At 42.5% G+C, this 12,835-nt stretch overlaps 1 protein-coding gene across 8 annotated transcripts in view; it reads left to right on the top strand.

The window, feature by feature from the left end:
• The window catches only part of LOC117231809, a 300,770-nt gene that overhangs the window by 218,247 nt on the left and 69,688 nt on the right, over window positions 1–12,835 (top strand). For 7 of the 8 annotated variants that reach the window (XM_033490614.1, XM_033490612.1, XM_033490616.1 and 4 more), the window contains exon 4: window positions 11,056–11,102. In XM_033490614.1, coding sequence (XP_033346505.1) covers window positions 11,056–11,102 — 47 coding nt within the window. Of the gene's footprint in view, window positions 1–11,055; window positions 11,103–11,802; window positions 11,824–12,835 lie in introns of those variants that run through there. The other variant, XM_033490619.1, reaches the window with a different exon arrangement.

Here is a 12,835-nt window from a genome sequence, read left to right as displayed (position 1 = left end):
AATCAAGCTATCAGCCTACAAGAAAAAGAGGCAGACCACCCACGAAGAATATTAACAAAGCTTGTTTCAAGCTTGCCGGAGACATCGGACCAAACCCGTTTGCCCTGCGTGTCTCACACAGATCTGCACGAATGTAAGTTGGATATAGGCACACGTACAGTGGAAGCTTACTAGAGAGGGAAGGGGGATGGCTCACGTGCGAACGAGGCATCCTTTGCCAGGAGCTGAACAGCCACTGATGAACTTGAGTCATCGATCATCCAATTAGCCGGGCGATCAATCATCCCGCTGCCATTTGCCCTGAACCTGGCTGGGTCCCTCCAACCGCTGGATGCCTACAAGCACGGTCCAGCATCCTTCCAACATAACCCGACGTGTTCGACCCCAACACGCCGAATCCCTAATCAACCCTTTTCAACGCGTGCAGCTTCGGCTGAAACGCTAACCTTTCCCCGCTGCTTCGCGACTCGGCTTTTCCCTGTCGTTTCGACGATTCCAGCGATCAATATTCGAAGAAATACTGATGCTGCGGCTACCGTTAATTGTGTTTTATAGAGTGCCGCCTCGACGCCGTGGGATTCGATTAAATGACTTTCTACCACCGGTTCGGATGGTATGGTGATCTGGATTTGAGTTGTGTGAATGGAGTCAATACGATCAATAATATGCAGAAATAGTACTCAAATGGTGTTGATGATTTCACACATTATTCAACTTAGTTGTTCCAAACGGTGAAGTGAAATGACTTATGTACAACCGTTGGATTTGATCTGTATTTTTTAATTTATTTAGTTTCAATGATACACAGTATTCAATTAAGTATTAGTTTCAATACAGTTTCAATATTAAATTAATAAAGCATCTAACATACATACATTCTCTTCACCACTTCCATGATTCTAAAAATCGTCCCTATGAAAAAGAAGAGTAACAGTCTCCCCGTAGTTCAATATTTAAAAGAAGAAATTTCGAAGGCAAAAATTATATCTCACATATTCGTTGATCAGACTGAGATGTTTTCCAGCAGAACGGTTCCAGATTCGCGTGTACTGGGAGGTAGGCAACCCCTGTTGCAAGCAGCTCACGGAATACTTCGATCGCAGTCGTTGAAGAAGAAATGTCACCCGGTGTGTGAATCGGGGCATATTAACGTCTTACGACACGCGAGACTGAGCACGTCGATTCGGTGTCTTGGCTTTCGTCTGGAACTGATAGTCCTCCTTTTCCCTCCCCTGGAGCTTCGTTAAGCAAGGATGTTGGCACGTTTTCTACGTAAACGCCGAACGTAAATCGCGTTAGTTCGTTGATTCGCTCTCGGTTGGCACACGGGGGGCGAAGGTGTTTGATATATAGCTCGATATATCGGATAATAATGTGCGATATGACGCGTGAGTTGTTAATTCGCGCGTCGCGTCCGCTGCACATGACGCGAGCTTACCAGACTCTGGCTTCGACCCACGTATTCTTCGCTTTCTGATCTTTCCGCGTGAATTCGCGCCAATGGGGAGATCCAGTATCTCTCTCTTTCTTTTCCTATCTCGCTTTCACCGGCGGAACAAGAAAAATTACCGATAAATCGACCGCATCGACGAGCATCTGTCCCAGAGGATATCTCTCTCTCCAAAGTGCGATTAAGCTTGAGACCATATAACCACACATAGTATACGCTCCAAAAAGAACAAAAATATACAAATGAAAATGTTACTACAACCGTTTAAAATATAAATATTGCATTAAAGAATGAAGTGTAATTCACATGTAGTATAATCTAATCTTGCCGCGACGTTTACTGTGTAAATAGAAGCGGTCAATGTTGTGGGAACGAAATACTTCTTAAAAAGATTTCAGCGAAGCCTGTAAATCGTAATATATTGACCTTAAAAAACTTCAAGTACATCACACCCTAATTATTTCAAGGAAAACTTTCGTTTTAGGAAACTGAATCAGAAGTTTAACAATTTACGAATTAACTTAGACAAGTTTTTCTGGAAATCCTTCCTCCTCGTCTGGTAAAAGAGATCATCGATGAAGCTAAGACAATCCTTTACGTCGACGCGCCATGTTTAATTTATGTTGATGGACCTTTACATTTCAAATTGGTTACTTAAGATCCATTATTTTAAAGGCGGGCCAGCCTCCGCGGCGCAGCAATCTCCTTTCGAGAACTGGTTGCTTCACCTAACCGTGACGACGCTGTCTGCGCTCTTCTTCTCGATTTATATCTATTTCCATAATTTCCTCTTAGCTGATAATTCGCAACTGCGAGTTCTACGTTCCGCCATCCTCGTTCTTCCGATACTGTTGGGTTCGAGATGCTAACAGGAACCAACAAATGTGTTAAAAATGAACCAGGAATACATATATGATTATTACGATAATTAGAATATGTCGATTATACAATACCTTTTTTTACTAAATTTTTACTGCAAGGTGAAAAGAAATATTGATGCGTATATAATCCTTCATCCCTTAAAAAAAAGATAAAATATATAGTCTTTATGTTTTTTTATCTTTCTCAATATTCTATTAGGAAAAGTTCTATTAACAAAAGATCGCGAAATGAAAGCCTACCAGAAGTCAGCTTCTCATTTCCTTTGCTTATCACTCCCCAACACCGCATTCAATTGCGATTACATTCTGAGAACCAGTTATTCGCTCGTTTCGCCACCGCGAGCGCTATCTCGGCCCGCGAAAATATTCAAATGAATTTCTAATCTGCGGGAACCAGTTTGCTCTATGAACCGGGCAAAGTAACGTCCCAAGACAATAAAGGAAAGCAAAATAAGGTTGTAAATGGACAAAAAAATGTCTGTTCGTGGAATTTAAAATAATTCTCAACCAACCCAGTTTATCAAAACGAATTTCTTGTTCATTTATTGAAGTTATTCGCGCCGAAATGCTTTCATCCTCTGTTTCGATCTTGTTACCGTGCAAAGAAAACTCTTTAACAAGTGGAAACGCCGTATGCGTCCGGGTACTTAAGTTCTTACGCTTAGGAAAATATTTCCTAGAGAGAAACGGCAACGAACCTCGTCCTTGCCGAGGATCCCAGTGAAGACAACACAGAAGGAAGCTAGGGGTGGCTGCGGACCGCCCGCCAAGCGCTAAGCTGATAGGCCGGGGGAATCTATGGAGTGGGCTCGGCAACGAAAACCTAAGTGTCGGGCGGAAAACGTCTCTTTAATGCTCTTAACGTCGTCACGCTACTTCTCCAGCCCCTCCTCTCTTCGCCTTTGCTCGATCGCCCACATAGCACCGCTTCCTGCCGCGCAGGATAAATACCTGTCACCGTTGAAATTACGTTCCTGCGACGGAGTTGCTTGCCTCGTTGCTTCGTTGTTCTTCCGTGGAATGGATGCACCGGAATCGAAGGGTTCTCAACGATTCGAAAGCACGGCTGAGATCAGGAAATTTTATGAATGAGTTTCTAGGGAGTGAATTGATGAAATGATTATTTTTTGAGGATATAGACAGTGGGTTTTATTATTATGAGATTTATTATTTTGTCTTGATATATTGTCTGAAATTATTTTCTTTCATCAAACATTTGTTTTATATTCGCTTTCTAAAATTTCATTGATGTGCGATACATCAAAGAGTTCACTATACACGAATTCAGATAATATGATCTCAAACAGTATTTTCCTATCACACTCATCAAAAGGCGAATTAATTACTGCGACTTTTAACTTTCTCATTTCAAATATCTTACGTACAAGTCGTATGTTTGACATCTGAAACAGTACGCCTTTGATGTTTCCTCGTCTACGTATATTCGTAATGAATTGAACCAATGTTTGTTTTAATTTCTTTCTATTGCACTGCTTGCTAATTTACACTTTCACACAGACGCTTCAACAAATGTAATACTCAAACAAAAATTACTCTAAACCTCCATAAAAGTACAACGTTATAGGGTATGTTCTGTTCCGTGAAACTGAATACGTGTTGAAAGAAACGAATGTTCAACGTTGCTCGCAGTCAGGGTCGGGACAGATTAGATAGGCGTGGAGACAGAGGATCGACGTCCGGCGTTGGTCGTCCGTACGTTTCCTCGAGCAGGAAAGGAGGGTTTGGCGTGCAGGCCTTCGACGAGGCAATCCGTACGCCACGGTGGTCCGTGTCACTGCGTGCCCCTGACAGCCAGCAATTAACAGCCGCGGACTCTCGCCTCTCGTCGCCGGCGTAACGGTAGCGTCGCGCGCTAGAACGTCGTACTAGACGTCCCGGTAAATAATTGTCCCCTTCGTCGGCCGGTTAAGACACCGATTTGCCCCATGCTCTTGTTTTCTACCTTTCTGCTCTAACGCTCCCTCCACCGCCTTCTCTTTTTACCCCTGCCTAGTTTCTGCACGCCAGTCAATAACAGACCTCGATTTCGACCGCCCGTTTTCCGATTATTCCAGATTTATCCCCTGAACCCCCACGCCTCCGACCTGCTCTATTCCGCTTTCATTATTCCGTCCCCGATTGAAAGACATGTGCTGATCATTAGATTTAAGTGCGACTTAAATTTCGTGTCCAAATAGAAGTGTCTCAGTTCAAGGGTAGGGATCAATCATAGTACTGGTTTTCTTAAGGATATTTTGTGCTATATTTCCTCTGATCCATAAAAATGAGTACATTACAAAATTAATTGTATAGCGTATGCATTGAATAATTTAAGTTTTTATTACTTTTTGCTTGCTTGCTTTTCTGTAGATTGTTGGAAAAAATATTTCGGAATAGATAAACATTTTTTTATATTGGATGCCTATATCTCCTAAAAATGACGATATATAAAAGAAATTATCGATTCGAAATTCAGCGTTCCAAAAGGGGAGAAAGTCACAATCCCCAGAGGCGCCATTAATGTAACTGTCGGTACATTAGCTCATCGAATTAAAAAAGCAGCGCCCTCGACTCCTCTCGTTTTCCTTTTTTCACCACAGGAGCTTGTCCTTATCGATTCATCTCAATTACGAGAGAATCAGGTGGCGCGGAACCGAGAGTGGCAGCCGGCCTGTACGAGGTGTCTGTGACAATGGTGTTTAAGATGATTACCACCCCGATTCACCCCTGTCTACCCCCGGCTAGGAGAGGAAATACAACGTGCCTCAAAACGGAGAGAAAAATCGTCGTTAGACAAATGGGATATTTTATCTTGGCATTAAGGCTTTTTATTTGAACACCGATTACAGCCATGGAAGGTCTCCCGTTCCACTTTCGAAGGGTAAACCAGCCCCCTATACCTTTCTCTGCCGCGAGATTGAGGTAAAACGATTTGTAGACTCGCGACACGAGTCGTCGGGGATTTCTGTCTCTGATTGAAGATTGGGAATTTGATCAAAGAGGGAACTTTGATTCGCATCCTCATAATTTATATAATATATAATTGTAATACGAAAGTTTGTAATAAATAATATTTATTTCCTGATTTCCCAAATAATATTTAATTCCTTAATTAAAAGTTTCACACCTAGAAGTTATGTAACGCATAGGCTTGTGGTGTTTCGATGACGAGGTGAAAAACGAATAAACGAACGAGCGCCGTTCCCCGGTTCTCGCTCGCACGGTCATCCTAACCTCGTTAACCGTTGGTACACCGTTTTCACGGTAATCGTAGGCGAAGGGTGTGAGTAAAGGTGAAAGAGAGATGGAAAGAGAAGGGAAACCGGACTAAAGAGAAACCAAGAGAAAGAGAAGAGGCTAAAGGGAAAGGTATACCCATCGTCCTCTACGTCCAGGCCTCTTATGCGCTGTTTAACTTATCCATTTAAAACTCAAACATGCGAAACAATTAATTAGTAATTAACGCTAGCCGATGGTGGGCGAAGGAATGAGAGAGAAGAAAAATGGTAGAACGATAGGGCGTTCGCCTCTGGGGGTGTCTGCACCGCCCCCAAAAGAGGGTAACGGCTGGGCGTAGAAGGCTTCTGCAGAGGCAAGAAACTTTAAAGTTCCAAACTTTAGTTCTGCTGTTAGCTTCTAATTAGCGGACAAACAGTTAACCTCTAGATACAGTCATGCCGCCTGCCCGCCTCCAAACCTGCTCTGCTCTCGAGGAAAGATATTCTAAACCCCTGCACGCGTGAATTCATTCGCGATCGTTATCGTACACTTCCATCCTGCCACACTAGGAATAATGAAGTTATAAACATTGAGCAGCAAAAAGGGTTCCTCATAGTTCTCCATATAGACTAATTCTACTTGTTTATACTTGAGTTTTACATATCGCGTTTTAGATATCTCTTGTAGATTAATTTTAAGAAACACTTGGTGAAACCAGGATTTATGTACCATCCAGAAAACACATTGACCATTGCATAAATTGAAAAGCACAAAAAAGAATTTATCATCATTTATATCACCCTCTTACAATGAATGAACCAGGAGGAAGTAAATCATTCGATCTCAGAAATTGATCGCACACGTACGTAAGTCAGTAAAGAAACTAATAAAAAGTAAAGTTGATCAGTTTAGTTTCTGAGCGACTCGTATAATACATTGACATATTCCAAGCGATAGGAAGAATTTTGCCCTCGTTAAAATGCAACCTATCGTAGCCCTCTATCCATCTTAATTCCAAATTCAACATTCGTTCGCGAACAATTACGACCGCAGATTTTAATTCCAAATTCTTGGCTCGTTCTCACGCGGATAAATCGTCGGTCATTTCGCGTGTCCCTCTGCACCCCTTTCTCTTACTCTGGCTGTCCTTAGCTGGTCTTCTACCTTCTTGATTGCCTGTCACTTCGCTTTCAAATTGCTCAGACGCGGTCTATGCTACGAAAGCAAAAGGAAGAGAAAGAGAGAGAGGGAGAGAGAGAGAGAGAGAGAGAGGAAAGCATTCCTGTATTCGCGGTCGATCGACCACGCTCCGCATGCGGGCAACCTTCGCACGCGAAACGACAAACGCACGCTCGCGGCGAGGTTCTCGCGACGAAGAGCACTGGTGTGTGTTGATTACGTGGCGCACAGAAACGCGACAGGGACGGAGGGGTAAGTTGGGTCATCGTTGGTGTGAGGGTTTCAATATGCTTCGACAGTAGTTACGATACCCACCCTGGACCCGCCATAGATCGGACGAAGTGGATGCAGAAGCGGACGAGAGGGCGTAGGTAGTGGGTGAGGGGAGAGAGAGGACTATCGTGCTGCGGTATCGGTAGCCTTGGTTATTTAGGAAACCATATCAAAGTTTGAGTTGGCTGGTTGCCGGCGGTGCGCAACCCTCCTATCGTGGCCTCCGCTTCTGGACAATGAGATCTCTTCCGGCCTCGTCGAGGTCGCCCTTGACGTTCGTTACCGGACCGAATAACGGCACCTGGAGCCATGAAAATGCTGCTGCATTGAATCTCTGAAGAGGTCGCGAACTCAGAAAAGACGTTATCCGTGATAGATCAATCGCCCATTATGTAGCCTGCAGGGCTGTTCGATAACTTCTTGTCATGCAATAGTAGTCATTTGGCTGAAGATTTGATGCTGGTCTAGGAATGATAAATGTAGATTATGGAGTTTTTAATCAGTAACGATGTGTGGAACTACGGTAGAACTCCATTTATCTGAAGTTCATTTATTGAAATGAAATTTTACGAAGAATGTGATCTATTAGGTGAGTGAGAAATTACAGATAGTGGATAACTTCTATTAGATGAATTTCAGTTATATACTTTTGTTTGTCCTCAGGCAGATTCAAATGAATAGAATTCTACTGTATATAGCATTGTCTCTATTATAAAATAATATATAAGTAATCAGTCTTTTCTTCGTCTATAACTTCATTATGTAGAAATTAAATCAATTTTCGATTTAAATATACCTAGAAAATTCTGTGATGTGTCCCAATATTTCATCCCATATATCATAATGTTAGCTTGCTTTTCACTCTATAATCTTCACTGTCATTTTAAACAAAGTCACTTTCGTTAAGGTTCACGGTTTGCATGGACATTCGTAACAATTACGAGAAAAAATCTGGCGATGTTAACGCGTTACGACAGTGCAGAAAGACGATCAGGCGGCCATTCTATTATACTTCTAGTTCGCTGCTAGAATGGCGCGGGTTCTTCTGGAAGGGTCCAGAGATTTAATTAAGGCAGAGCGACGGACAGAAAGACAAGCGCTACGTCGTGTAAACTCGAGCTTTGCCGTCGCCCTAGTGTCCCTGTCGTAGTTTCGGGAACGAGCCAAGTCATTCCTCTTTCTTCCATTACAGAAGATCATTCGAAATCTCGCGAGAACGCTCCACACATCTACAATGTAGATTCTGTTCGGCCGACCGTGTGAGTCAAAGTTCGTCAGGACACCTTGATCCCAAGGAGCCACCAACTTTGTCCGAAAGCCTTGTTTCTCTCTTCTTGTATATCACAATCTTGTGCGGGAACCGAGCCATTTCGTTCAACTGACTTCACCTGCATGTTGATGCGTGAAGAAATATCTGGACCTCTTCTCGTTTGTTTCAGGATTTTGTGGTGAATTTGAGTCATTTGATGAAGGTTGTAATTTATGAGCGTAATGAATATTCTTCAATATTCGTATTTTTTCGATGATTTGTTTCTTTTTCAAGATTCTATTTAATAGTTACGTAGTTATTAAATGATATGAAATCGTTTGTACAAAAAATATTTATATGTCGAGGTATAACGGCGTAGAGATTGCAATAGAACGATGCAATATGAAAGGTAGAAGAATAGTTTTGAACAAAAGTTCATTGAACCCCAGAAAATTGAGTTCATTGTAGGATATCGCCTCGGGAATCTATGCCAGTGTCAAGTTGCGAGCATACTCGAAATCTGAATCGAAGTTTCGATTTAATATGTGTCGAAGCAATAGGCCTACTATACAATAATCTGCAGAATCGTCCCCCAGAATATGTACTTTTGAAACTCTCATATTAATCGATATTAAGATCATTCTACAATCATTCACTGTGACCTGATTCTTCTAATTACTTTTCGTTTTGTCCACCATAATCCACATACGTTATTTATTAAATTTCACAAAATTTGCACCAACAAGGTGTCACAGTCTCCAGCAGCGAATACTGATATTCATGGCACTCGTGTTGCCAAAGTCACGGACCAGCACTCCCTAAGGCCGAACCTCGAAACAGCTAGCAGCATCATCTGCTCCGCGGTCGTGGTTTCAGCGTCAATAATTCGCAAAGGCTGCGGGGCAGCCTCTAACCGACTGATTTCACGCATCTGGCGTTTGGTGGTTTGGTCTTGCCTGATTCGTGCCGCGTGTACGCCAAGAGCAATAGCGAAAGACGTCGACGCTCACGCGAGAGAGCGTAGGATACACTTACTGGGAACAAGACGATAGAAGGCGAAACAGAGAGGCGAATAGAACAAGAAAGAGCGAAAGAGAAGGAGAGAGGGGGAGTATGGCCAGTCTCTGCCTCGCCGCCGTGGTGGTCCCGTGATCAATATTCCTTACCCCCTTTGCCTTGGCTTACCCCTCCGGCGCGGTACGGGTACCCCTTACCTCGTGAAAACCCTACTTCTACTACCCACTCCCACCTCCCTTCAGGGAGAACCCGGGAGAAACCCCTGAAACCCCTCTCGCACCCTCGTCTTAATTAGGAGTCTGAATCTGCGGCGGACACGCGTATAAGGGCAGGCTGCTGGAGATCGGGAGAGGGTGGTTTGAGGGGTTGTGGGTGCAAGTGGGTGAGCGGGTGTAGTAGGGCTCTCGGGCAAAGCCAGACGAACGTCGTGTCCGAAACATTATTCCTAACTTTCGTACGATCACCGCCGCGTCACGGATGCTGGACGACCCTTTTTATTATTCCCTGAAAATAAACACATTTGCGCTTCCTTGCCCTGTTTCAGAGCAGGGTTTCCGCCGTTGCTTCGAGCCTGCCTTGTCTGTCCCTCGTTCTGGACGAAAGAACTTCGCCTTGCATCTCCACCCGTCGAGTAATTAGCTGTTGTTCCGCAAGTCTGGATTTAATTATGACGGCGGATGCGGTTGATACGAGATGCTGCGAATTCTGTCTTCTTTTTTCGTTTGTTTGTTTCTTACCCTTCTGGTGTTTTAGTTTCATTTCCTCGTCGCGATCAGTACAGTTTGTTGGATCAGACACCATCGTGAACTGCACGGTTGGGTCACTACACCTAACGAAGCACATTGAAAAGTTTCAACTCTCGCCAATTTGCTTCCGACTAATTTCTTCCGTCCCCTTTCGCGTTTTCCAAAGTCTCCAGTGCGTTTCTTGTTTGTTTCGCCCAACGTACACGTTCATGACTTTCTCGACAATCAGTGCCTCTTATTTTTCCTCTTATTTGTGTCTCTGTAGTAAAGAGTTTGTTCGTTAACCGAAAAACATTAATTTAATCATGGATAAATTATGTCCGGATGAAATTACTAGACATCCGTTTCGATCGTCTTGACCAAATCAACGAGGGCTCGTTGAGAGGAAATAGTTTCGACAAAATAATTAATTTGTTTAAAATAATTTATTTGTTAAAATAATTAATCGACACTGGAGGATAATCGAATTTTGAAGAAACACGCTACGCACCGGAGCGAGCCGATATCGCTCGAATCTCTCGTTCGTGAAAGTATTTACATGCGTGGTACATACAGACGAAGTACATAGAGGGTAGTGACGGTAAGGCTGAGCCGAGAGGATATTGGGGTTAGGCCATTCATTAGATTACGGGAATTCGGAGGTACCCGTTGAGGGGTAGAAGAGAAGAGAAGGTTGGGGGCGAAGATGCGGGACTGGGTGCACGATCGGGGACTAACCTGCGTGCATTAGCTGGCGTCACGAGGCGCAGTAATAAGGGAAAGGGTTGAGAAGGCGAGCGAGAGGCAAGATTACCTTTTTTCGCGGTTGAACGAAATAGTATTTGCGTATCTCATATAATGAAATGTAATTCGAGGATGTGACATGAAAAATTTAGTGGGAAAATATTTATGGAATACTTTTGCTCTGAATAATTATCACACAACATTTAAAAGAGATTCTATAGACTTTTTTAAAGACTTTGGAAAAGATTATATCTAATTTATCATTTATTATAATACAAGTAATTATTAGAAAACAATGATTGTTTCCTTCTGTTACAGCGTCGACCCACACAAGGCGGGACTATCCCCGCCAAATCATGAACAAGGTAAGCCAAGGTATTTTCTCAATAATATAAATTAATTGATAGTATAAAATAAAATACAGGTTACTAGCAATTTGTGTTTATATTTGATGTCGAACAAGTTAACATAGTGTTCGACACTTTGCATTGGTAGTCAGCGAGCGTAGCGAGTCAGTTACTAGGGAAAATCGATCCAACACCTTTAATCGCTTTTCATGCAGCATGCGTCGGTCATTACGTGCTCGTATTTTCGACGGCTATTATTTTAATGGTCTATATCGAACAACTAACAACTCTACCATGAACGAAATTCATTGACAGAGCTATAATAACACTTAACAACCCATAAAATTAATCATAGTACATAATACGAACTCCTTATTTTATCAAAACTGTTAAGATCTAGTAAGAATTGGATTTTTCAAATATTTTTGAGAACATAGAATTGTTACAGGACTAAAAATCTCTTTGACATATGTACATGCAATCAAATTAACATATCAAACAAGCAATATTCATCATAGAAGAAAGCCCTACATTAGTCGTCTAAACGTCTATACCCTAAATCTTACATAATGATCCGAAGATCGACGTTCGCTGCACGCCTTAACACGAGCGCAGCACAAACAGAAGATTAACTGAGAACTTTACGAGTGCACCGTTTCCGAAGTTTCTACGGGATAACTAAAATCAGAGGGAGAACTTTTTAACTTGGTTGCACGTTTAGAAGTCGCGGGTAGTAACGGTGTGTAGCACAACGTGGGGAGGTGGTTCCGTGAGTCTTTCGCGCCTTCTTGTGCGTGTGAACGTGCACGTTTGCACGCGTTGGTTACACGTATCTAGCTCGAATGTATATGTATAACCCGAGCCTCATTTGTAGGCCCTTTATGCGCCGTCTGCCTTTCCTCATTATGCATTGCACATGAGAAAACTTGCTTGGAATCTCTGCCCCTCCTACGTTGTCTGCCTCACTTTCTTACCGCTCCCGTTCAACGAAGTGGGGTGTTGATCCCTTCACCCCCGTCCCCGAACCTCGTTCCACCACTTCTTCCACCACTTTTCTCTTTCTCTCTCTCTCATACACACTCTCTGTGCCTAGACTGGTAGCTCTGCTTCTTTATAAACTTTTAATGACGGCAAAGCCTAATCGAGAGAACGAGCGAGCAGAGCCTACCTCGCCTTGACTCGCGAAGGCTATCCAAGAAAATCAACGTTGAATCTCGATTTTCGGTACTCTCTGATGGAGGTATTGAAGGAAGCTTGCTTGACGAGGTTAATGGCGGGGACTGTCCGCTAATTGTCATTGATTATTTCTGTTCCTGTTTGTTCAGTTCCTGAAGATATAGAAAAAAATTAAAAATCACTTTTCTCAAGACCGGTTATTAAAAAGTAGGAAGTTTTAGTTCATAGATAAAAGTAATTGAAAGAAATAAGTATCTCTTTTGAAACTTATTCATCATAATTAAATTAATTTACATTAGCCATAAGAACAGAAGTTTTAAAAGTTTTAATAAGTTAAGGCGAAAAATGAATTAATAGCACGCGATGGTAATTTAATTTACAAGCATGCAAGTAATATTATATACCGTATATATCTAGCAATAAGCGATGTGATGGACAAGATATCATTTCTCGATTTGTGTGCAAATGTGCGCTGAAGTATTCAACAAATCATTTAACGTTTACGCTTGGTTCGGTGCTCGGGTGAATTAAACTTCTACCAGGAATTTCGTTCTACGGCAGCCGCTTCGAAAGCA

Source organism: Bombus vosnesenskii, unplaced genomic scaffold, assembly GCF_011952255.1.
Source record: "Bombus vosnesenskii isolate JDL3184/JDL3185 unplaced genomic scaffold, Bvos_JDL3184-5_v1.1 scf7180000013274, whole genome shotgun sequence".
Taxonomy (NCBI): Eukaryota; Metazoa; Arthropoda; class Insecta; order Hymenoptera; family Apidae; genus Bombus; species Bombus vosnesenskii.
This window is presented reverse-complemented; position numbering and strand designations above follow the sequence as displayed.